Consider the following 26,533-nt stretch of genomic DNA (forward strand, 5'->3'; position numbering starts at 1 on the left):
ATGCCAAGAGAGGTCACCCTTTGAAACAATAATCCATGTTCTGTGAAAAAATGGAACAGGAATCAGAATGTGTATGTAATGTCAAGTTAAATCAAGATACTGTTTTTTTTTTGTTAGACAGAAATAAGCCATATATATACAAAGACAATACCTAAGAATGTTAAGGAAAAAAGAAAACAACAACATAGTTGGTCATTGCAACTCTGCTAAACATTTTAGACATAGAGGGGAGAAGAGAAATAACGACTGAGAGATGGTGTTTTGTAAGAGAATCAATGCAATGAAATGTGGGGATAGATTATAGAGAGAAGAACTGAGATGGACCCAGTTGGGAAAATAATAATGGTATAATGTAGAGATAAGTATACTTTACTTTGCCTGCCTAATTTTATATATTTGTCAGACATAGGGTCTTCTCAAATAAAAAGTGAATATACTGATTCATTGTGACAATAACCAATTCGTTATTTTAAGTTTTATTAGATATTGTAGTAACGGGAGTAGGCTTGACAATATGTTTACTCTATGGAAGTCTACTGTAAAAATAGTGTGTTTATCAAAAGCATTTTTCGTTAGGCAACATGGGTTTCATCAAAATTTGTTGGACCTAAGCAAGAAAATGACATCTTAGATTGTCTCTTTCCAACACATTGCCAACTATGTCAGTCCAAAAATAAAAATAAATTTGAAAAATGGCCTAAAGTAGACACTTTCTTCAGACAAAAGCAAATGTGGGAAAGATTGAATGCCCACTATAATGGGTTTTTAATCTTAACAAATGTTTTTGCCTTTGCAATATAAATGAAAGGATCCCATATTTGGGAGTTGGTTGAACGAGAAAATGGAAATAAAAGAGTATAATTCCTATCATCACGATGGGAACTGAGAACTGGATACTGATCAGAGCAGCTTTATCGGGAGAAAAAATGGTGTGCTAGCCCTTAGGAGTCCACCAAAACACCAAGCAACGACGCTCTCGCTGTTAATTAAGCATTTCCGTTGTTACTTCAACTGTTTGCGGACTCTACTAATTATATGATGTCGCGATTGATTTTTTTTTTTTAAATCAGAAAAAAAGAAAAAAAAAAGCACCTCTAACAGGGCTGGATAAAGATGCTCTGATAACATCAGTTTGTATTTTACTCCATTTTTTTTGTAAATGTGTTCATTGTACTTATTGAATTTAGTGAAATACAATATAAAATTAATTTTATTCTATTGGTCCTGTTGTATTTCGCATGAAATGACAGTATCATCCTCATGCTGGATTCAAATTTTGACATACGTAATACTTGGAGTTCCACTAAAATATTATACCTAATCAATATAAGATTGTTTGAATGTTTTAGTACAGTATAAAAATGCTAATCATGAAAAAGTGCAAGTAAACTGTCTACCATACGTTAAAGTGCTAAAATCATCTATAAAGAACAGGTTACTTAAGGCGATGGGGAATAGTATATGGATGTGAGCTTTGCAGAGAAGGAGGAGACGAGACAAGAGATTATTTTTTCTTTGCTTGTATTTTCTCCTACACAGTTTGGGAGGACTTTACTCGACAGCTTGAGGGTAATATTATCAATCTGGACTGGCAATGAACATTGAATCGCTTGCAGAGAATGGGAAAAAAAGAGACTAGACGCCATTTAGCTAAGCTTTTGTTTTAGATTTCAGTTTACTACATAAAACTGGACATCTGCAGATCAACTGCGAAGACTCATCGACAAGGATGTGAAGAGAAGAATCTTATCGCTCAAGTCAGAGCACAAATGTGCCTGTTTGTTAGATAGATAGCTCCAAATTACAATTTAGTTATTAAAGGTTACTTATATCGCACTTTAGAGTTAGTTTCATAGCGATGATAATTTGTAAAATAGCATTTTTGATAAATCAATAAATTTGAAATTTCATCCAATAAAGTGTTACAATCATCTTTTGTCGAGTCAAATGTAACTATTCACCATGTTCTCAAATGCTCTTATTTGAATGATAGAATTAGAAAAATATAAATTATCTTCTAATATTGATTTAGTTGTGTGGAATAATGCAGTATATCTTTCAGTTTAATATTAAAACGTTGACAACAATAACTTCAACTTTGCATCAGATCAGTTGACGATTGTAAATTTGTAATCCAACTTCTTCTTGTTCATATAGTTGCCGATTGAAAGTAACATGTGACAGGATATTTTTTTAAGTTTGGGTTGTTGCTTTTCTTTTGGAACGACTACTACACGATTTTGATCAACTACTGAAATTTAAATATTTATTAAATGGATTAAAGATCGGAAAAAACATGTACTCTAAAGTAGCTTTATGGAATGATGCAACAAAGTGATCCAATTTTATCTTTATGCAACCCCAGGAATCTAGTAACTTTTGGAAGATGAATTCCACTAACCTTGTTTATTTGTTACACCTTACATATATACACAAAAAATACATTAACTTTATATATATACAAGATGTAAATATTTATATATACTTGTTTTGTAATAGGTCAAATAAGCTGATGATGTGGTGCGCTTTATGATATCTTTGATTCCGCCGATCCGATCAGGTTTTACCACCAGTATTGGATTTCCTGGTTCTAAAATGTAGATAGATCTTGTAGTTAGTTGAATATTTATACATGAATTCAACTAAATCTGTATGTACTTTTGAGTTAGGATTCTTATACTTTATTTTGTATTTTCTATGAACAGTAAAAATATACGCTTTGTTAAAAATGAGTGCAATAGTTAACCATTATCCGAGGCTAGCTACGGCTAATCCATCTTATAATTTATGATACAGGACTTTTTTTGTCAACTAAGATTATTATGTATTATGAACTCCATATTCTTTATTTATTTACAAAATAAAATTAGATAATTATTCTATTTTTTGGGTTTTGTTTTCTTATGTGTTCTTGTTAACATAAAAAGTACCATGTATAACTTTTTAGTTGATATCTTATATTGATGTGATTCTCTAAATTGAGAAGAAAAATCATCAATTTCTCTTACAAATTTTACACGCATAGGGTTTTCTTAATTTTGGCAAAAAGGTTTCCTTACCATTATCTTCCAAATTTTATACAATACTTTGGTGAGAAAATAAAGTTAGAGATTACTATTTTATTGGGGAAAAAGACCAAGAACATTGCTATTTATGAGGGATAGATGTGATGGATGACTAATTGAATTAGTGAAGTTGGTGGTTATGACTTATGACAGTTATAAAATCAGCCTAACCGAAAATTCACGGTAAAGAGATAGAGAGGGATGCAAAAAGGATTTGTCCTTCGCTGAGACAGCAAAGATAGGGCACATGCTTGATTACTCAACAAAATAATTGATAATAATGTCACTAACAGTCCACTCATTCAATCTTTCGAGTTAAGTAATATGGTTAGGAATCAATCTCTGGCGGCCCTTTTCCATTTATCTGATCTTTCATATAAAAAACTGTAACATCAGATCTCTCTGGAAACCAAAACGTATAAAAATTCTCTGTTGTTTAATTGAGACAGCCAAACCATGCTTATATGCGCAAGTGCTTAAACCTAAGAAAATGCATAAATCAATTATGTAAATCAAGATAATATTATATAATAGAATGGCTTTTTGACGAAAAAAATTAAGATAATATTATATTTGCTACGCTCATTTTTTTTTAACTAGAAAGCAAGTGTAGATCACATACGTTTACGTTTAACATTAATTTGTTATCGAATTATTTTTATTTACTAATTGTTGTTTCTTCATTTATACACTCCGGAAAATAATTAAAATAAGAAAACAAAGAAATTTTAGTTTATACTGCTATCACAGCGACGTTGAAAAAAATAACAATGCCAAAGTCATGCAATGACCAATATATGCATATGCTTTTGTATGAAAGCAGTATATGCATATGCTGTTATAAAAAAAAAAGAGAAGAAAGCATATACTTGTGTATCTTCCATTGCTTTATTAATTTCCAGCAATGAATCTACAAAATGTAAAGACTGAAGACCAATTGGTCAATCCGTCATATTCTCTCTTTCGGTCTTTCCCATGTTCGAATCAAGTTTGCATGTTGATAAAGACCACAACCATTCAACTTGATAGATATACATACATATTTATACTTCTTATATATATATATATATATATATATATGTTTATATACTTGTTCAGCTTATATCGGACGTATATTTCTAAACAGAATGCTTTTTATTAGAACAATGAGCGACTACACACTCGATGAAGGCCTTCAAGTTAGAATAAGAGATATATCACTTATATTATTTTTTTCATTTTTTCTGTTCTTCAAAACTATTCTAAAAAAAGTAAAAGGTACACTTGATGTAATATATGCTTTGGATTGAATGAATTGCACAATCATTTAACTAATAATAATAACTTAGTGCGGAAGTTTACCATTGAGATCATACTTTAGTGAAAGTACAAAACTGTTAGCAAAAAGGAGGTAGCAAAGATAAGGAATTTTTTAATTGAAATGTCTAGATACAATAGGTGAAAGGCTAAGCTGGGAGGAGATGACAGAGGGTGTATAGCATGTGCATGTGTGTGTAGTGTTTCGTAAAGACATGTTTCTTTTTTTGTTTGGCTCTTTATTTCCTTCTTTAATCTCATTCGCTTCTTTAGCAACTTTAAACTTAACACAAGAAAGTGAAACAATTAAGTTACATTACAGTGTGCTAAACATTTGACGTTTGAAGTATATACCTTACGTATTACAATACATATACATTTACAGTGGTGGTGGGTATTGAAATAATTTCTACTTGTGTTAACGATAAAGGTCATATCGGCTAGGTTATCTATATACAGAGCCGGCTTTAACTACAAGCAGAGCATACACATCGGTAGAACCTAAAGGTTCTTGGAAATTTGAAAGTAAATATTTTTTTTGTCAACAAAAGTAAATATTTTTATTTAGTAAGAAATAGTTATCCAATGAAAAAAGTTAAGTGGGTAAAGAGTTTCTAAATTATCAGTGAAAATATCTTTATTAAGCATTAAATTTAGTTCTCTCTTTTGTTTTTATTACTTTTTTTATTTTTATATTATTAAAGTCCTCTCCAGATACTCCATCAGATACCATTGATGGAGCTGTATGTGTTTCTAGTCTCATTATTTTATATGTTTTAGAGGTACCATATAGAAAACATCTTTAGTTTATAATAATACAATATCTTAATTGGATCTAGGTCATGTAAAAAACGGATTTGAGACAAATCGACAAAATTGGTCAAATTCACTGAAAACAATTTACTCAATTCAATATCAAAACCCAATTTTTAATATCAAAATTTTAATATTTTTTTAAAAATCAAATTTTATTTAATATCTATCTAAATAAATAGTTTTATTATATTTATACTATTTTAAAGTTTTTATTTTTTTATATTATTTTGGATTCGAACAATGATATAAATTTTTATAAAAAATAAGTATATAATTTATATATTTTATATCTAATTTATAATTTATATTTAATCAAATTTAAAATATGGTTGAATCGATTGGAATGATCCAACCATTGATCTAGTTACTATGCCGAATTTAGGTTGCACGAAAGCTTACGACTCCATTTTGAAATCATACTTTCATTTATTAAAAATATCATAAATAGATAAAATATAAAATCATTTTTTATTAAAATCTAAAATTTAATTATACTAAAATAGAGAGAATGGGAATATGAAAATATACTAAAACTATAATCCTTTTTGTCAATACTAAAACTATAACCCTATAAATTATCTTTATGCACTGATTTGTTTTGTTAGAGATATAACATATATATTAAAAATATTTTGTCACTAATTTATGAAATATTAAAAATAATTAATTGGATATTAACTTTTATAAACTTAATTTATTTATTTCACAATTATAATATGAAATCATTTTAAATTATTATAAACGAATGAATGCTCTTTAATTTGAATTATATATTCTTTAGTTAATTTTATAAAAATTTCTTATATAGATATACTCTTCTAACTGGTATCTATTTTCTAATTTTTTAAAAACTCTTGCTTCTCTTTCATATGATTCCATGTAACATAGGCGAGTAAATGTCTAATCTCATTTTCAAAACATTGCTAACTAGTTATATCTAATCTATTGAAATATGATCATAACCAATTAGTAAATATTATGTCCAATTATATTTTTCTTGTTTTACTAACAGATCACCATTAGTCACATGTAAATATACCTATTAGGTAATTTTCAGTTTATTTATTTCCCCTCACTTTCTATATTCTATGGATCCATTACTCTCATTTAAACTAAATAAAATTTACATACTTATTATATATGAGCAAAAAAAAATACGACCATGACTGTTCCACTAAAAATATATATTACAACATCTAAAATTAATCACATTATATATTTATGTATACAGTTACATTATTGAGATATTTTTCTATAATGATATGTTAATTATTCCTAATAATATGGGTAAGAAGTATAAAATGTAATTATTGTATTATAAACATTGTATATTTGTTAAGAAATACAAAACAAAACACTTATAGTAGTTTCACTTTTATTTTTACCCCTGATATTACGAAAGAAAAGTATATAATATTTTCATTGGCTATTACAATATAATATTTAATTATAATAAACTGTAATATTTTTTAAAAAAATTATTATCACACTACGACTACATAACTTATATCTTAGATCAGGAAATCGAGGTTTTTCAACCAAATATTAATTTATTCAATTTGTAAATATTTTACACAAATATTAAGTTTATCAATTAACAAACCACATGATGTTAAAATAGAATTTAAGTGGACTTTTAATAGAAATACATTTTCGTATAAACTCATTTAGTTTAACAGGTTTTAAATAGGTTATTTGATTAAAAATATTTATTAAATGTGATTTTACTTGAAGTTAGTGAATACCATACTAACCATTTACATATATATATATATATATATATATATGTATATATAACAGAATATATTAAAATTATTTTTTAAACATTTTGCAAAAATTTTGTTTGGTGCGGGTTGGTTTAATATTGGTTTTCAGATATAAAACTTTAAGAATTCTTCGAGTATATAAGTCAGATCTAATAGAGTGATAGAGTGAGACTTTGATTTTCGGGTCAATGGTTCAAAATATTTTTACTTATATTGTGATCGAGGCTGTGAAATGATAAGATAAGCTAACGAGAGGAATGAAAAGCAAGAATGCTTATTGGTTTGATTAGATGCTCGATAAGATTTCATATGATAAAGAAAATAAAAAAGTGTCTACCACATTCGACATTTTATACTTATTTTAAGTTTCTTTTAGGCTGTTATCAGTTTCAAGAACATGATTGGCCCAGCTTGACCACACATATATGTATATAGAAATCAAAATGATTTACGTATTTTTAACCTTTAGTATACAGTAATATGTGAAAATACACATAATATAATTGGTAGTTCTCAACTAAAATGCTATTTTTTTTTGGTAAAATGTTAAATTAACTAGGATGCTATTGGTCCTGGAAATCATACTGACAAATTTTAGAACATATTGTAAAAGTCTAATTAGTGAATGTAGGGCACTTGAGGAGGAGTAGCATAATACTCTATTCGTTTCATATTACTTGTCGTTCTAGGTTTATGTACACGGATTAAGAAAACATTTAATTTTACATATTTTCAAAATAAAAATACTATTACCAATACACCTAACCATATTTCAACTAATAGAAAAATAAAATAGATAATATTATCAATAAATTTTGCATTGAAAACCGAAAACGATATTTATTTTAAAATAAAAATTTTGCTCTACAACAAATATTTTGAAACAAAGGGATTAGTATTCTAGTTATGAGTCACCAATAATAAAGCCAATAAAGTAAGAACGACCATACTTAATACGGTTGGTACTAAAGCGCGTGCAATTCAAAGAAACGGGTTTCTAAATGGCCCTGTAGGCCCATACAATTTAATGGGTTTGTTACGATTGGTTTTACAATGGTAGATCTTTAGTGTAGAGTTTCTGGTTCAGAAACTCTTGAAGTCCAGTTAGATAAATTAGTCATTTTCTTCAGAAGATAAATACCATTATAATTCCAATTATAGTTTACAAATCAATCAGGAACCTCTTATGGTTCACCAAGAAAAAGATAGAATCATTTTTTTTGGGAACACTGGAAATAATAAATAGAAAGTGTAGTATACATATATGCCTGATTCATTTTAACATAATGGGAGCAGCTAAGAATATAGAAGTTTGCCGAAGCAGATGGTTATAATTCTAATATTATATAACTGATATAATTTGTATTTTAAAATTATTTATAGAACTACTTCTATAATTTAAATGTTATTATAAACCAAAAATAAAAAACGTGAGAATGAAGACAGAATTTTATGGTAAAATTTTAGTGTACTCCTAATTAAATACTCTTTCCGTTTCTTATTACTTGTCGTTCTAGATTTATATACGAAAATATTTAATTTTACATATTTTTAAAATAAAAACACTATTACCAATATACCTAACCATATATCAACCAATAGAAAAATAGAATAGAGAATATTGTCAATAACTTTTGCATTGAAAACCGAAAATGAAACAAGTAATTCAAAACGTAGGAAGTAATATTTAATATATATACATATAGAAATATATAACTTAAGAATTTTATGGTAAAATATTACTTTTTTTTTTTTTGAAAGAATGTTAAATTTATTCAGATCAAAAAAGGCTTTTGTACAAACTAGAACAAAGAAATAGTTTGTGTCATTTTTTTAAACTAAAGAAAAAAACAGAGGTCTATTCTCTAGCTTCAAACCAGACTGCCAGAGCTTGGAAGAAGTTTTTCCTTCCTCGTCTTTGCAGTGAGATGATCCTGTTTCGTATCTGCTTGTCAATGAAATTGACTAATACACTTGCGGGTCGATGAGGCTTGCCATGTCTCCTGCCATTTCTCTCAAGCCATATGGTGTGTACCGAGGCTTGAAACGCGTAGCGCATGAGGAACTTTACAGTGCCTGATGCAGAGCTGGTCGTTAGGAGGTCCAGAACCTGGTTCCATATGCATGAGAAACTCTGTCCCATTAGCTTCGTCATGAGTCTTCTCCATATCTCTTCCGAGAAAGAGCAGCTGAAGAATAGATGATCCCGTGTTTCGATAGCTGATTGACAAAAAATGCACATAGAGTTTGCTTGAGGATTCCACTGTAAAAGTCTGTCCCCTGTAGCTAGTCTATTGTGCACTGCAATCCAGCTGATAACAGAGTACTTAGGAGTTGATCCAGTGAACCAAAGCCCCTTATACCACTGTATAGTAGTGTGCTGCACACGCGTTAGGTGCCAAGTCTGGTGTGTATCGAAACACGGTCGAAACACGTCTCCCTTTCCTTTCCACAGTACCACATCGTCCTCTGCTGTAAGGCCATGCGTTCTCAGCTTCATGATCTCCTCGTCGATAGCCATTAAGTGCTCTGCTCTGTGGCGACGACTCCGATAGTTCTGAACTGCAAACTCTACTGTTGCGTTGATGTTAATCCCAAGCGCAATACAGCCTTAAGCGTTCGTGAGATCGTATATCCTCCCAAGAGGGGACCACTCATCAAACCAAAAAGAAGTAGAGGAACCACTTCTGATTTCAACTTTTATAAAAGATCTGGCAAGAACTCTATATTTCAGTAGCTTCTTCCACATCCAAGAGCTTAGAGAGGTTGTTTCATTGACATTCCAAAACGATCCTTTATGGATGAGGTATCTCTTAACCCATTTCACCCATAGAGAAGACTGAGACACAATGCGCCAGATGAGCTTCAGACAGCAGACCCGGTTCGTTTCAGTAAGAGAGCGTAGACCCAAACCACCTTCATTCTTTGGTTTGCACACATTCTCCCACGATATCTTTGCCTTTTTTGTGCTCATAGCTGGACCAGACCACAGAAAAGAGGAGCAGAGTTGATCTATCTCTTTGATACATTGCTTCGGCAATCTATATACCGACATCCAAAAGTTGGTGATACTATGTATCACTGATCCAATGAGCCGGAGACGACCCGCAAAAGTTAACTGTCTAGCCGTCCAAGTTGTGATACGCTTCTTGACTCTGTTTACCAAAGGAGAATAATCACTAGTTGTCATACGCTTGGTCAGAAGTGGAACTCCAAGATAGCGAACCGGGAGAGTCCCAATCTCGAAAGGAAAAGCAGCCAATATGTCCTCTCTGTCCTCACAATCACCAGCTAAGAACAAAGTTGACTTTTCTAGGCTTATATTCAAGCCAGACATGCCCGCAAATTCTTTAAAAACTTGCAGTATCCCTTCAACCGAGCTTTTCTTTCCATCCGAGAAGACAAGTAGATCATCAGCAAAACAAATATGTGTCAGCTGGAGATCCTGACAGTAAGGGTGATAGCCTATCTTTCGTTCAACAGCGGCTTTATTCAGCAGCTTTGACAAAACTTCCATACAGATGACAAAGAGATAAGGGGATAGAGAACACCCCTGACGGAGCCCTCTCGTACTATTGAAATATCCAGCGAGTTCGCCATTGATCTGGACCGAGAAAGAGGCCAGTGCAATGCATTTCTTCACCCAAGTAATGAATTTCTCCGGAAGCTTTATGGCAGAGAGAACAGACAGCAAAAACGACCATTGAACAGAGTCAAAAGCTTTAGAAATATCAATCTTTACCGCACATCTCGATGATATTGTTGGCTTATGGTAACTCTTCACCAGTTCTGAAGCAAGTAACACATTTTCCATGAGCAGTCGATCTTTTACGAAAGCTGATTGCGTTGGAGAGATAAAGCTTGGAAGGATCTTTTTCAACCTGTTTGCTAATATCTTTGAGAGCACCTTGTATAAGACGTTACAGCAGGAGATGGGTCTATAATCACTCATTTTTATTGCTTCATCCTTTTTCGGAATAAGCGCCAAGATCGTAGAGTTTACCCCTTTGGGAAGGAAACCTTTAGTGAAAAAAGATTGCACAGCCACTACAAAGTCATTACCAATGATCGGCCAAGCTGATTTGTAGAACTCACAAGTAAACCCATCAGGGCCAGGAGATTTATCTGCAGCCATAGCAAACAGAACATTTTTTATTTCCTTTTCAGCACACTCAAAACCCAGCAGTGTCTTGAGCTCATCTTCTGTTATACCAACAAAATCCTCTGGTTTAAAAGATAAAAAATGAGAGAAGTATCCCACTGCTTCTGCCTTGATCTCTTCTTGGCTCGTTGCAACAGACCCATCTGATCTATGTATCTCTCTGATTGAGTTTCGAACTTCCCTGACTTTAGCAGCTCTATGGAACTGCTTGTTGTTACCATCTCCGATGTCCAGCCAAAAAACTTTTGCCTTTTGACTAAGAATCTTTTCTTCCAGAGTTGAGAGAAAAGTCCAGCGGTCATAAGCTCTCGATTCCTCCTTCATATTTTCAGCTGATGGATTAAGCATGGTAGTATTCTGTCGTTCACAGAGCAGCCCCCAAGCTTCCTTAGTTTTCTTCACTATATCACCGACTTGGTCCTTGCTCAGCTTCCTCAAAAGAGGTTTCAAAGCTTTCAGTTTCTTTGTCAAACGAAACATTGCAGATGTAGAGTTGAAAAGAGGCTCTGTAGTCGACCAATACTGTTGAATCAAATGCAGAAATTCTGGGAACTCTGCAACTGCATTGATAAATTTGAAAGGCTTTCGAACCCTAAGAATCCCTTCCTGTATCATGATCCTACAACGCAGGTGATCAGAGCAACCTCCCGCCTCGAAGACACAATACGCCTGAGGGAACTGTCTCATCCATGAATCATTCATCAGTGTTCGATCTAATTTTTTACAGATCAGGCCATTATCCCTCTTGTTGCTCCAAGTGAGCTTGGGACCTTGATACGACATATCTATCAGAGAACAATAGTTTGCAGTGTTTTGAAAGTCTCTCATACCCTGTAAAACTTGAGAGATGTCCTCATTGCCGGAATGTTCTTCCTCATCTAAAATCTCATTGAAATCACCAAACACCAGCCATGGCTTGTTTTTAAACATAGGAAAATCTTGGTGAGACTTCAGATCCTGCCATAGTTCTTTCCTCTCTTGGTAAAATATTACTATTGGAGTTGCTTTAAAAGATGAAGACAGAAGATGAAGCAATGGTAACCCTTTTTCAAAAAAAAAAAAAAGATGAAGCAATGGTTTGGATAATATATCGGAGAGAAGTCTTTAAAACTTTTTAAATGTTGAAAATGGACCATTTTTTTGTGATCATCTGAGATTATATTAATAAATTATTTATCTCTCCATTGCTAATCATCTAAGTCACTACTATCATTCTCATTTGTGATTTGTGTACGGTTTTCTCAATAACAGCCATACTAGTTCGAACTAAACCTAGATTCGGAAAATCGAATTGGTATTACGTAATCATCATAGAAATAGAAGAATTTTTTTTTTTGAACGCTTTGTCCAAGTTTATCCATCATTATATTTATTTACTCATAAAAAATATTTGATTGTAAAATTAAATGGTGCAACCAGAATACTTCCTCCGTTATTTTGACATTTTCACACATATTAACAAAGTGGTATAAATATATGTAAATTGTTATTAATTATAATTTTTTGACCAATATATTTGAAATAAATAAAATTATTTATAAAATCAATGTAGTTTACAATTAATTTTTAACTTAAAGTAATTATAATTTACATTGGAGTTGTAAAATGATATTTTGTGTAACAAAAAAAAATGTTAGAATAACACTTATTATAAAACATAAGAGTATAATTTAGTTATCGAAAAAAAATTAGACAAAAAAATAAATGGTTGCAACTTTATTTATGATCAACCGGTGGTGGTGGTCTAATGGTGCTCGAAGGAATTAAAAACCCAATACGGTGAATCCGGGTTCAAACTCCACCGGTCATACGGATATGAACTATTGTTTTCGGTTTATTTGAATGGCCAGAAGAGTGTTTATCCGTGGAATGTACCTCTACCCGGAGATTAGGCGTGTCTTTTGTAGATTCGGGTTTAACCCTTTTTTATAAAAAAAAAATTTATTTATGATCCGTGATTGAGTGCAGAGACAGTTTATACTTATTTGTCGTAATTAATAATGACAAAAATACAACTTAACAATAATCATGAATTCACTATTAAGTCAACTCCCTAGCCTCCCCACCACTGCACGTTCGTCTCGCTGTCCACTCATTGACTCTATCTCAACCTTTTTCTCTGCTGATGTGTTTGTTTTTGTTGTCCCTATCACAAAATGTCAATGCATCACAGTTTTTGACTGAAACAAATACACATATTACATTTTGCTGATATTACATTTTGAGTTCCTTTCCCAGCAAAGTCAACTAATTTTACATTAGAATTTAACATATTTGAAGTATATTTATCTTGTCAACTAAATTTAGAAACTACAACCAGGTTGTATACATAAACCAAAAACAAAACGTGAAAGAAACGTTGACAAAAAATAGCAATTAAACATTTATCAATTTATAGGACCAAATCAAAAATACGTTTTATTACACATGGCAACTGAATTTATGTCAAAACATAAAAGTCGTCGGTGGGCCTGGCTCAATAGTCAGAAGAACACAGAAAAGGAAGAAGCTGGTATATTAAAACGCCATCGTCTAAGACCGAATCCAATTGTCTATATAATGTAAAAAGATATAAGTGGGCTTTTGTTTGAAAGAAAAAGCACATAAACACAAACACATGTTCTTCGTTGTAGCTTCCTTGGGTTAAAACTTTTCTCCTGCTTTAAAGAAGTCAAAGCTCCAAAAAAGACCCCCCAGGTTCAGTCCTTACTTCGATGCTTGATATTCTTTTTGTTTTCGAGGTCTGTACGTTTTAGATTTGTTCTATGTGGTCAGAAGTGTTCTAATTCTAAAAATTGACTAACTCGGATTATAATATTCTATAATAAAATGAATTTGAAAATCGATTAAAAGTGTGGAGGTGCAAACATCTTTTTTTTTTTGGCCTTTGATACGTTAAAAGAAATTAAACACGATTGCTTCAAGTTTTTTTTCTTCGATCCGAATGTTAGAGCAATAGAGTAATTAGGTTTTGTTTTAGGAACATCTGTCGAAATTATATGATTTTGCTAACAGAAAAAACAAAATACTTCACGCCTTCGTTATTTGTAGTAAAACAAAACGTTTATGAATATGCAAAATACTAGAAAAGATAAAGACTAAAAAGTAAAATAACCAACTAATATAAAAGCTGAAAAAATTGATGCAGACTATCATATAATTTAATGCTAAATAACGGTTTAAGTGGTAATTGTTGCTTTCAGCAGAAATGGAGAATCTACCTCCTGGTTATCGTCCCAATGTTGGTGTTTGTCTAATCAATTCTGATAATCTGGTAACTGTTATGAATATTATGTTTATGGATGTCCAGCCCATTAGATATTTACTTGTAATCTTGGCCCGTTTATGGCCCATTGTATTTAGGCCCATGTCGCCATGTATTTCCTATATAAGGAACACTTTGATTCAATAATAAAACACAGTTTCACAACACGTTATCAGCACGAAACTCTGAAATCCCGAGCTACCTCAAAAACCCTAATTGACGGCGCCACTTCAAACAGCTCGTTCTCTTCAACCGTAAGGATCCAGACGACGAGCCACATATCAAATTGAAGCTCTTGACGAGACGAATCCAACGCCGTCGGCCTCGACTCTATCTGACGTCGGACGCGCTCTCAATCGCTATTCTAAGACGCGCCGTCAAGTGACCTAAAACCCTAATTTCGGCTGCAACTTCAAACTGTCATATCTCTCTAACCGTAAGGACTCAGATGACGATCAACCTATCAATTTGAAGATCTCGACGAGAAGAATCCAGTGCCGCAAACGTCACATCAATCCGATTTCAGACGCGCGCTCACCTCCCGTTTTAAGCTGCGCCGTCAAAACCCTAATCCATCTACGATCTCTCTTTCTCTTGGTGGTCCGGTTTCAGATCTTCTCTAAACAAAGGTAAACTGTCTGAAACTCTAAAAGAGAACACAAACAATCGAATTTGGTTTGATGTTAAAGGTTATGACAATTAAAATCTTGCAAAATCCCTAACAACCTAGATCAATAAGTCCAAACCCATCCATGAGTAAATCGGAGCTCTTAAACCTAAAGTTCGATATGAGATTGTTAATCAATTAAAATCACAGCCTCAATGGCTTGCTGAATCTCGAAAACATCATTGATCTGAATGATCAAATCGATTTTAAACTTTGAAGTTGATCATCTCCTAAAACATAATTATGATCGATTTCTTATAAATCCTAGAAACTTACTATAAAAAAAAACTTTATATTTCAGAATATTTCTAGAAAATGAAATTTCTATTTTTAGAAATTTACTATAAAAGGAAACTTTCTATTTTTAGAAACTTACTATAAAAAGAAACTTTCTATTTTCTGAAACTTACTGTAAAAGGAAACTTTCTATTTTCTGAAACTTACTATAAAAGGAAACTTACTATAAAAGGAAACTTTCTATTTTTAGAAACTTACTATAAAATGAAACTTTCTATTTTTAGAAACTTACTATAAAGGGAAACTTTCTATTTTCAGAAAATTTATATTTTCAGAAACGTTCTATAAAAAGAAAAACTTTATATTTTAGACATATATCTAAGCCGTGTGACTTGTTTATTAGGAAAGCATTAACTCGATTGTTTGCTTGATCACACGATTTATATGATTGATTTTCTTATAAAGATTGAGTGATATACAATATGAGATGTCGAAAATCAACTTGGATTATGCTGTCCTAAATCTCTAAAGAGATAATCATTTAAAATGGGCACTGGATACCGAGGTTATCCTAAAGTCAAAAGGACTTGGTGAATGAATCACAGAAGGCGATATTGCCAAACGAGAAAGATTGATACATGGCAATATTAGTTATTAGCCACCATCTAAATGAGAGTCTAAAGAAATCAGTACCCCAGTAAAGAAAATCCACTAGAACTTTGGACCGCCTTACAGCGGAGATATGATCACCATAAAACGGTGCTATTACCAAAGGATAAAATTTGAGTGGAAGAACCTGAGATTTCAATACTATAAGTCTGTGGATGAATACAACTCGGTTCTGTTTAAGATAGTTTCAATGTTGAAACAATGTGGTGAAGAAGTAACTGAACAAGACTTTCTCTAATGTGTTACTGCAACAGCAGTATAGAGAAAGAGGTTTCACCACCTATACTGATTTGATCTCCTGTTTACTATTGGCTGAGACCAATAATGAGTTATTAATGAGAAACAGTGAGATGAGACCTCCTGGTACAAAATCATTACCCGACATTTCTAGGCTGACTTTGGAGCCTAAGAAAGAAAGTAATCTCGTCCAGCACAACAACCATTCCGGCCCTAGCCGTGGGAAAGGTTATGGACGAGGTCGTGACACATTTAAGACACATGGGCGAGGACGAGGCCGCAGTACCACACCCGGCTTTAGCCGTGGTCGAGGTCGAGGTCGAAGTGTGTCTTTTAAACCTTAAATAAAATCTTTTTTGTGTCAAAAATGTGGTATGGGTAATCACTGGGCAAATAATTGCCAAACTCCAAAGCACTTGTATGAGCTTTACATAGAGAGTTTGAAGAAAAATCCGGAAGCCAACATGGCTTACCGAGATGGTGAAGATGACATGGATCATGACCATACTGATCAAATAGAGTATGAAACTCATGAAAAAGAAAATGATCAGATGGATTATGAGACTTCAGATGCCTTGAAAAAAATCTCGACATCAAAACTCTATGATATGGATAAGAGTATATATGAGTTTATAAATAAGAGTATAGTCACTCGGCCAAGGCATTATATACACCTAATAAAAGACCCATTGAGTTATAAAGTTTTAAAAATAAATGGTTTCCGCATTGAACCAATGGGCAAAAGAAATATAAATTCCTTAAGATTATAAAGAAAGTAAAAATCGCCCAAGGCATAAAAATGGTCGAGACTGTACTCCCAACTGATCTAAACTATGCTAAAAGATCAGTATGATAAAGGCAAAAGGCCTAGGTAACCAGATAGGTTGACCACAAAATTTTATACACTTTATGGCATGACTGGACTAGCCATCCAGGTCTTTAAAATTGATGCAAAGATTGATATCGAAAAAGGCACAAAAGAGTTATCCCATAGAATCTCACGTTGTGTAACATGTACACAAGGGAAACTCAATAGGCTATAATGTTCCAAGCATCTAAAATATTTATAGCATGTTCATGAGGGGGAGAAATGACACTCCCGTGGTCCATGAACAACACTAAAAATCCGAGTGACATGGTCTATGACCATGATAGAACTTGGCCGAATTCTTTGTGATACAAAGATCACTAGCTAATGCTTGGGATCACATGGATTTACATGTAATAATAATATGCATCAAGCCATATAAAGTGAGCATAGATATTCCCATCTAAGAATGATAAAGGGTCATGATCCAGACATAGACCATCCTAAGAGATTATGTATAGACCACCACAATAATATGTGCCGTCTAGGATGGAACCTCATAAAAAGATGAGATAAGATTGGGAATATATGTTGGATATGAGAATGCTTTCTCCCACGATTTTATAAGAAACCTTGAGCCAAATATGGGTGATCAGATTAAGGTCAGGTTTACGGATTGCATGATTAAATCCGACTATCCAACATCAGGGGGAGAAAGAAATAAGCTGGTACAAGTATAAAGAAATGGAATGGTATTAACCATCCTTGTCTTGGCAAGATCCTCGGACCAGAGAATATGATTTAAGACGTCCAAAGAAAGATCATACAAAGCTAGCTAAAAGAATGCCAGACAAATTAGACCCGAAAAGAAAAGAAAAAGAATGACTAAGTCATACCAGCTTAAGCACCACGAAATTAATGTCCTAGAAGAGACATAATCAAGTTGCTATAGAGTCTAAAGATTGACCAATATGTTCCATAAGATAAGGAACCTCGGAAATAAAAAGAAAGGTGCAAATAAAAGACATATCTGAGGTCATAAGGGAAACCAGACCAGACATTTAGATAAGGCTGCGCAGCTGAACATCTAAGATACCAGACCATGTAGTTTGGGACGCCAAACTGCAAGGTAATAAAGGTTCTTAGTAAGAATGAAATCTCTAATCGATTAGTTCATGTCTGGAACATAATGGAACACTATAAAAGAAGTGTCGACACATACATACACAAAAGAAAAAGATGCATAAGAAAATAGCACTTGAGTTTAAAAGATATAAGCGAGGATCATAACCCACGAGAATACAAGAATGCATTCATAGACTAAAAGAAACTGTGGGGGTTTAAGAAAGATTCAAAGAATCTATAAAAGAGATGGGTGTATTGGCCATATATAGAAACACCATCTGATAAGATAAAACCAGTGAAAAATCGGTCCTGTGTGGGAAAGGAAAAGAAATCGTGAGACATGGACTAAGGTGTTCATATTCCTATTTAAAGCATTCAAGGAATGGCTTTATTACACAAGGATACTCACAAAGACCAAGGAACAGATTATAAGGAGATATACTCCTATGTGGTGGATGCTACTACAAATCCGAAAGTGATAAAGGTCTGGATATAAGAAAAGGGAAATGTAGTAAGCAGCATGATTGATCACTGGATAAAGAAATGATAAGAGTATCAGAAAGATGAGAAAAGAAATTCTCATAGAATAGTTTTGTTCCTAAGCTATTCATGGACTGAAACGAAAGGCAGCTGCATATAAAGCATATAATGCATGTAAAGGATAAGACTAAGTAATACTTAGTGAAAGGAGTTCTATAAGAACGTCCCTGAACACTCCATGCATATATTATGAAGGAAATTCCTTGTGTTCATACTTAAAGAAAGGATGATTAGATCGATTGATTCTTGGACAGGCTATGATAAGAATACAATGATCTATAGTGGAGATGATAGCCATGAATATGTATTGAGATCTATGATCCAAAGTACCAAGAATAGAATGTGATATGGTCAAAAGAGAATAAGAGGATGAATCCATCAGATTCACGACCAAAGACCCATATCAACTAGGATCACGTCCAACCTAGTTCGACCTTAATCATCTTGGTTCTAGTCCAGCCCGTTCTGATCCGTTCCCTTCGGTCTTGTCCGACCTGAAACGTCCATAGTAAAGGGAACGGCATATTGATCCAAAAGTGGCTTAGTTTTGATGAACATCAAATTATAGCATGATAGCCATTCATGAACAAGTTATGGACATATAATAAAGAAGGTTCATGAAGAGTTTGGTCAAAATCTATGAACGGGACACACAGAATGGACATAGCATGATCCGAGTAGATCATGGATATACTAAGGCATTCATGGTCGAAATTTATCTAAGAAAGATGGACCATGTAATCATCTCAGTCTCTTGTTCCGGCCCCGTTTCGGCTCGATCCCCTCGATCCTGTTCCGACTAAACCGGTTCCAGTGACCACTATATTCAAATCGTGGTATGGCTATGGACAAGGCATGTGTCCTTGGTCCAGGAAAGATTTTACATAAGTATTTTTAAGACTTATGCACATCCGACCAAAAGAAATGTATTGATATGATTGGCGCCTTGATATGGCAAGCCATACTAGGTCGGATAAGATTTATGGATATGTTCAGACCATAAGACATTGATACTAAAGCCATACACGTCCCCTGCCATAAGTGTTATTGGCACTTTACTTAGATAAATTTGGCATGTCCGAACATGAGACAATAGGACATGATCAATATATCCTAAGTTGCCTTCTAAGGAACTAAAAGTTTGAGATTGATTTATACTAACCAAACCCAAAAGAAAAGGGACTATTTGGTTTTAATAAATGTTACAGGTTTATACAAGGTCTCAAACAGGTTATACACATTTGGAGAATGATGAAGAAGCACAAAGTACTACAAGTTCAGTCATGAGAAATGTTAGCCGACTTCTTCACCATGTCTACACCAACTACACATCTATGAAGTCTACCTATCCGTTTGGGACGTGGCAACAGAAGGACCAGTTCAAGACTTGGCGCCCATGAAGCTAAACCATCAAATTGTCCATGCGCCAGACTTGAAGAACGGAGGTCCAGAACATGGGGAGTAGTGTGTGTTGTACTCTTTTTCCTTCACTTCGGTTTTGTCCCACTGGGTTTTCCGAGTAAGGTTTTAATGAGGCAACATTAAGCACACTACAAGCTCTATATGGTTCTGGCATCCAAGGGGGAGTGTTATGAATATTATGTTTATGGATGTCCAGCCCATTAGATATTTACTTGTAATCTTGGCCCGTTTATGGCCCATTGTATTTAGGCCCATGTCGCCGTGTATTTCCTATATAAGGAACACTTTGATTCAATAATAAAACACAGTTTCACAACAGTAACATTTCAACCATCTTATTCAGCTCTCTAGTTGAATTACTGTTTTACCCCCTGGTAAATAATACTCCATCACAAGAGTTCTCAAACAAAAAAAAATATGAATATTATATTACAAATTAAGTATGTAATTAAACTATAATTAGAAAAAGGAAAAGCAAGCACTCATTGTCAACTGGTTTTCACAGTTATTCTCTTATTATGAGCAGTGATTATTGATTCGCAGGTATTTGTGGCTTCAAGATTGAATGTTCCTGGAGCATGGCAGATGCCACAGGTATGCTTACGCATATTACTGATGTTTAACACCAGTCTAGTGGAAATAGATGGTCAAGAAATATTGTTGAATAAATAATCTTGAGAAGATGTTTCTATATCAACTTTACACCACTTTCAAACTGTTTTCTCTTTGTATTAACGATGATCTTGAAACCTTCGATGATTACAAGTTTTTAAAATTAACTAAACCGCGGGATGTTACAGGGAGGCATTGAGGATGGAGAGGATCCAAAGTCAGCAGCCATGAGAGAGTTACAAGAAGAAACTGGGGTCGTTTCAGCTGCAATCATCGCTGAGGTCTCTACTCTTCTACTAAACATAATGCAGATGATTATGAATCCGAGCATTTACCAGTGATTCTATCTGTCTTCTTCAAACAGGTTCCAAATTGGTTGACATATGATTTCCCACCGGCAGTAAAAGCAAAGGTTAACCGTCTCTGGGGCGGTGAATGGCATGGTCAGGCGCAGAAGTGGTGAGTCTTCTTCAATACCATCTAGTTAGTTACGGCCAAAGTGTTTGCAAAGAAGAGAGAATGAATGGCTCATTGTTCTGATAACACCACACAGGTTCCTAGTGAGACTGGTGAACGATGAGGACGAAAGAGAGATCAATCTAGCGAACAATGAAGCGGATTCAGAGTTTGCAGAGTGGAAATGGGCGAACCCGGAAGAAGTGATAGAGCAAGCAGTTGATTACAAAAGGCCTACATACGAACAAGTCATCAAGTCTTTTGGTTCTTACTTGAATAATTCTGAAAGAGCTGCTAAATGTAAATCAGCCAAGTGGTAATATGAAAACATCCAATCAATGTTTGACTCTTTCTTTTTGTAAATTGGCTACTGGTGTACTGGAAGAGATTGGTTATATTGTAAAAAAAGTCGTTGTTTGGATTCAAAAACGAAGACTTGTTGTGTTTATTAACTGACGTGTAAAGAGAAGATTACTAAACACAGAATGAGTTGTGTATGTGTTAACAGCTAAAGGTAATGAAGATTCATAGGATAAAAATAAAAATGTGAAAGATGGATTAACAAACGAAACAGTATGAGCTTCAAAACACAAGAAAAGGGACAACAAAACGTTAACAAAATCAAACAGACAAGTTCTTGCGAACTAAGCTAAAGAGAAAGTAAATGGAGAGGTAAATATGGTAAACAATGGCTCACCGGATAAAATACGATTTTCACTGGCAAAGCTGCTCAACAGCAGTCACGATCTGAGCCGGTTGAACAACGGTCCACTCCTCCAGTGTACCAGCGTACGGTGTAGGAACGTCCTGAGAAGACAAACACATCACCGGAGCATCTAAATAGTCATGAAAGTTCTCATTAATTGCAGCAGTAAGACTAGCTCCAATCCCACCGGTTCTCATACACTCCTCCACGATCAAAACCCGGTGCGTTTTCTTAACCGAGTTCCCGATCGTGTGAAGATCAAACGGTTTCAGCGACCTGATGTCGATAACCTCAGGGTCATACCCTTTGTTCACCAGAGTTTTAGCTGCCTGCATCACATGGTACCTCATCCGGGAGTAAGTGAGGATGGTGATGTGCTCTCCAGGTCTGACCATCTCAGCTTCTTCAAGGTTACATATGTACTCTTCATCCGGGATTTTCTCCTTGAGGTTGTAAAGCAGAACGTGCTCAAACAGAATCACAGGGTTCTCGCTCCTGATCGCAGCTTTCATCAAGCCTTTGGCGTTGTAAGGAGTCGAGCAAGCAACCATCTGGATCCCAGGAATGGACTGGAAGTAAGACTCTAGCCGCTGGGAATGCTCAGCGCCAAGCTGGCGTCCCACTCCACCGGGACCACGGATGACAACGGGGATAGTGAACTGGCCACCAGATGTGTAGTGAAGCATTCCACAGTTGTTGGAGATTTGGTTGAAGGCCAAGAGGAGGAAACCCATGTTCATACCTTCGATGACGGGTCTTAGACCAGTCATGGCGGCTCCAATGCCCATACCAGTGAATGCATTTTCACAAATAGGAGTGTCGAGAACCCTGAGGTCGCCGAATTTGTCAGCAAGGCCTTTGGTAACTTTGTAGGAGCCACCGTAGTGGCCCACGTCTTCACCCATAACACATACATGTGGATCTCTGTCCATCTCTTCTTCAAGACCTTCCTGAAGAGCCTCGAAAAGCAGTAGTTCATGTCTGGAAGTTCATAAGATAGAAAAGTGGTTATACTCTGAAAAGGCATCAACGTTAGATGCTTATAATATGGGCATTGCAACATTGAAATTCAGAGAAAGAGCAGGAGAACGTGTTATTTGTGATATCAAAGAAAAATGCATAAGTGAAACAAATGGCTTAAACAGTAAGGATAGCATAAAAGAGCACATAACTGATGAATAATCAGATGGAAATCCGCATAAATTGTATTTGTAACAATTCCAGCATATATGTAAGAAGTCAGCAGCAGAGATGTTTTCTTCAAAACATGTTCATTCAATATTCCACTAGAGCAGAGCTGAAATGTTCAGGGATTTATGACACATTAGGATGTGTCCATGGGAATGTATAACTAAATGGTTTGATGTATAGATCCCATCAACATAATCATCTTATAGCATGATTAACCACAAACAGAGACATGAACGAGAAATATATTACATAAAAAGCAAAGAAGTAAGTGCAACACATTAAGCTTTTTGCAGTAGTAGTGTCACTAACAATAATCTATCTCAAAACAAGCGCGTCTCAGGAGATTTTAACTCCTACCGTTTTCAAGGGAGAGTTTTGTCAAAATCTATTGCAACAAAAGTTTTGACAAAAACCAATAGAGCACGGGAATGAAAAAAGCTAACCTACTTTCTAGCTAAATTTGAATCCCATTGACATGCAAACAAGGGCTATAAGAATATATGATAAAGATCTAATCGGAGAATATGTTCAATCAACATGCCATGCTTATGTTCAAGAGTGAAATAAAAAAAAAAACAAATTTGCAAAAGCATAAAATGTGCAAAAAGGAAAAAACATACCCAGTGCCAGTGGGGGCAGATGACTCCTCCGCCTTGGTCTACAAAAACAAAACGAAATGAATCAATTGTAGGTTCACAAAGGATGAACTATTAATATGTATAACAAATCATAGACATACGGCAACAGCAGCATTGGCAATCAGTTTCTGAGAGTGACGAACTCTGAGGAGGCTCTTCTTACTCCCATCAGATCCAGCAGCAGCAGACACAATGTATCTCTTGCTGTTCCTCGCTGTGTGTTTGCATCATCAAAAACCAACGAAACTTCTCTCTAAGATCTCGCAAATCAGAACGGAAGAGAGAAAATACAGATTCCAAAAATTCGAAAATCGAACCTGGGAGATTGGTGCGAGAAGGAGGAGCAACGAGTTTCTTTGGATTAAAGGTCGACAAGGCCGTAGCAGCTCCAGCTCCAGCTCCTCCATGGATTCTCGCTGCCATTTCTTTTCTTTTTTTCCAGGGAGGGAGAGAGTGAGGAAGCGGAGAAATCGAAGGGAGACTGTGAAATCGATTTCTTCTGTTAGAAACTTAAAAATAAATAAATTTTGTTTGTGCGATCAAATCAAATCCACATGTTTTGTGTAACATTGTTTTCTTCGCCATGCACCCCTTCTCATCTCCTTCCTGTGGCCCCCCTTATTTTGTAAGGAGCCAATTGTAATATGACACGTGTGATTTTACGACTATAGTGACACGTGCTGGTAGCTAAATCGTGGAGTATATATATTACTCCATGAACAAGCTTGTAGAGGAGTTAAGTTAGGATGGGTTCGCTTAACCACCCCGGACCAACCGAATTACATTTATGAATTGACTAAGTTTGTGACCTTTCTTTGATTTTGGGTGATGGATGGGCCTCAGATGTATCGGCCCAGTGATAACATAGTTTCATTATAGCCGAAGAAGCCTCCTATCAACAAGACCTTCACTTTGGTCAAGCAATATGACATTGCATCTATTCTAGTGTCCGCATAGGAGCGACCTGTGCAAGTTAATTTATAGCCAAAGATGCCTCCTCTGCTCGCATTGAAACCTAGGCATTACCCTTTTCTTTTGAAAGTACTCATTTTATTAATTTAAGCCCATTATAAACAGCCTGATTATAAATGAGTTTTGCAAAAATGTAAAACAGACCAGCTACCAAAGGTCTATTCCAGACCTGATTACTATATGAACAGTCAAAAAACAAGTGTTGACGGCTCTTATCATGGCCTTAGCGCCAAGAATACAGTTGGAAGGTACCGTCAATCCCCAACCATGAGCCTGTTCCTCGTGATCATTCTGTCCCATGGCAGCCACCCATGCTGTGAAGGCATGTTTTGGAAATCCTGCCAGTAAACCACACAACCTTATGCCAAAACATTTCTATTGAATAAGGGTGGAGAGCTCTTCATGTCGTTGAGAAACTTCCACTTCCAGTAAACTTCTATTGGATAGGCATTACCCTTACGCAAGTTGATTTTAAAAAAAAAAATCAATTTGAGGCCTTAAACTATTGGAAATTTTTCTTTTCGGATCTCGCTACGCTAGTTGGACTTTTTTTTTTTGGACTTTATGCTCGTTGAGCATTTTTCCTTTCTGACTTTATTTCTTTAAGATAGCTAGACAATCATTTTCTTCATTCGAACTTTACGTTGGCTATCCCTTATTTCTTTATTCCGAATCTTACTTTTTGGTGGGTTTTAAGTTTTAAACTATTGAGTTTATATTACCCAACAATTATGCTTTTGTTGTTGGGTAATTTTTATGATATTTCTGAATATTTTTATGAGCCCAAAACTTTCCGCGATATACCTTCCCAAACTAAATAAAATTATCAAGATGCAATATAATAGGTGGTTCAGTAACGTCCACGCAGCAATCAAGATTATATACACTATGATAGTTGTCAAATAATAAACAAACAACCTAACTAATGGGTCAAAGTATAAATATATATCTTAGTGGTTGTTAATAAATTATAAAAAAATACGTAAGGACCAAAAGCGCAATATAAGAATCATCTGCATTTTGAAGGGTCGTCATCATCATCAATGCCTATCTTGAAAGGATCAGAGAGAGAAGAGAAGAGAAGAGAAGCTTGAGTGAAGACGGTTCTTAGATTAATGGAACTGCTCTATCTCCTCTGCTCAATCTTCTACACTTCAGCCACGACCTTCTTCCTCTCTCTCCTCCTCCCCTTCCGCCTCCTTATCCACCGTCTCCTACCTTCACGACGCTCCGCCGTCGATTCCAACGTCTCTTACTACGAAGGCACCGTCTGGCACGACCGTCTCCGTCCCGTCCGTCACTCCTTCCGTTACTCCGTCCGTTACGCGCTCTTCGACCTCGACATGCTCTCCACGCGCCGCCGGATCATCTCTCCGCCGGCGAAGCTTCGCCTCCTTGCTCGTACCACCGGGCCGACGTAAGCTTTCTCTAACCAGAGATTCTCAGATCTGATTGAAACTTCGTGATAAGTAACGTTTACATGTTTTCTTACAAAACCTAATGAAGAGACAAAAAATGATTAGAATAAACCGACAAATCTCAGTGTTGCTGTAATAGATTATGTTAAACCCCCAAACTGGGTTAAAATTCTGTGTTGTTTAAGGTTGATGTATATGATAGAACAGTTGTGGATCGAATTCTTTTAGCTTCAGAGAGTCTCGTGGCTATGTGGTGATCAAGGTTACTATGTATTGATGTGGTTGTTTTTTGGTTGCAGTTTTCTATTGACAATACCTCCAAGCGTTGGATATGAACAGAACCCATTGAGTTTGTATTATTGCTACAACTTAGAAGGCTCAAGCAAGCGCTTAACCAAATGCATTGCACAGGTATAGATATATATATATATATATATATATATATATATATATGTAAACGTTTTT

General features: G+C 34.8%; 4 protein-coding genes across 5 annotated transcripts in view; 3 read left to right on the forward strand and 1 right to left on the reverse strand.

Moving 5' to 3' along the window:
• Positions 1 to 127, forward strand: part of LOC130500248 (E3 ubiquitin-protein ligase UPL1-like) — a 10,146-nt gene extending 10,019 nt beyond the window's left edge. Inside the window, exon 11 of the mRNA XM_056995020.1 lies at positions 122 to 127. Within this exon, the coding sequence (XP_056851000.1) occupies positions 122 to 127 (6 nt within the window). The remainder of the gene's footprint in view (positions 1 to 121) is intronic.
• Positions 128 to 13,662: 13,535 nt separating this feature from the next.
• Positions 13,663 to 21,463, forward strand: LOC108818636 (nudix hydrolase 25-like). Of its 2 annotated transcripts, none has more exons than XM_056994509.1 (6): positions 13,663 to 13,802; positions 14,309 to 14,379; positions 20,619 to 20,669; positions 20,876 to 20,968; positions 21,052 to 21,146; positions 21,241 to 21,463. In XM_056994509.1, the coding sequence occupies exons 2-6, from the start codon at positions 14,314 to 14,316 to the stop codon at positions 21,461 to 21,463; spliced, it is 528 nt and encodes a 175-aa protein (XP_056850489.1). In that variant the 5' UTR covers positions 13,663 to 13,802; positions 14,309 to 14,313. The 2 variants fall into 2 exon arrangements, with proteins under 2 accessions (XP_056850489.1, XP_018447052.1); XM_018591550.2 differs by having other exon boundaries at positions 14,312 to 14,379.
• A 195-nt stretch (positions 21,464 to 21,658) lies between these two features.
• Positions 21,659 to 24,187, reverse strand: LOC108818635 (pyruvate dehydrogenase E1 component subunit beta-2, chloroplastic). Its single transcript, XM_018591548.2, has 4 exons — positions 23,996 to 24,187; positions 23,780 to 23,892; positions 23,661 to 23,698; positions 21,659 to 22,830 (listed from the first exon to the last, which is right to left on the reverse strand). Exons 1-4 carry the CDS (start codon positions 24,099 to 24,101, stop codon positions 21,858 to 21,860), a joined length of 1,230 nt encoding a protein of 409 aa, XP_018447050.1. The 5' UTR covers positions 24,102 to 24,187; the 3' UTR covers positions 21,659 to 21,857.
• A 1,468-nt stretch (positions 24,188 to 25,655) lies between these two features.
• LOC130499948 (uncharacterized) lies at positions 25,656 to 26,518 on the forward strand. Its single transcript, XM_056994511.1, has 2 exons — positions 25,656 to 26,067; positions 26,368 to 26,518. Exons 1-2 carry the CDS (start codon positions 25,766 to 25,768, stop codon positions 26,483 to 26,485), a joined length of 420 nt encoding a protein of 139 aa, XP_056850491.1. The 5' UTR covers positions 25,656 to 25,765; the 3' UTR covers positions 26,486 to 26,518.
• The last annotated feature ends 15 nt before the right edge of the window (positions 26,519 to 26,533 follow it).

The sequence above is a fragment of the Raphanus sativus genome, chromosome 9, assembly GCF_000801105.2.
Source record: "Raphanus sativus cultivar WK10039 chromosome 9, ASM80110v3, whole genome shotgun sequence".
Classification (NCBI taxonomy): domain Eukaryota; kingdom Viridiplantae; phylum Streptophyta; class Magnoliopsida; order Brassicales; family Brassicaceae; genus Raphanus; species Raphanus sativus.

Excerpts from the sequence above, each read along its gene's own strand:
- LOC108818636 (XM_056994509.1), top strand. The coding sequence starts at position 14,314 with ATGGAGAATCTACCTCCTGGTTATCGTCCCAATGTTGGTGTTTGTCTA. Across the intron at positions 20,670-20,875 it reads GAGCATGGCAGATGCCACAG|GGAGGCATTGAGGATGGAGA; the intron begins GTATGCTTACGC and ends GGGATGTTACAG. Across the intron at positions 20,969-21,051 it reads CAGCTGCAATCATCGCTGAG|GTTCCAAATTGGTTGACATA; the intron begins GTCTCTACTCTT and ends TTCTTCAAACAG.
- LOC108818635 (XM_018591548.2), bottom strand. The coding sequence starts at position 24,101 with ATGGCAGCGAGAATCCATGGAGGAGCTGGAGCTGGAGCTGCTACGGCC. Across the intron at positions 23,893-23,995 it reads TTCTCGCACCAATCTCCCAG|CGAGGAACAGCAAGAGATAC; the intron begins GTTCGATTTTCG and ends GCAAACACACAG. Across the intron at positions 22,831-23,660 it reads TCTGCCCCCACTGGCACTGG|ACATGAACTACTGCTTTTCG; the intron begins GTATGTTTTTTC and ends ATGAACTTCCAG.
- LOC130499948 (XM_056994511.1), top strand. The coding sequence starts at position 25,766 with ATGGAACTGCTCTATCTCCTCTGCTCAATCTTCTACACTTCAGCCACG. Across the intron at positions 26,068-26,367 it reads GCTCGTACCACCGGGCCGAC|TTTTCTATTGACAATACCTC; the intron begins GTAAGCTTTCTC and ends TTTTGGTTGCAG.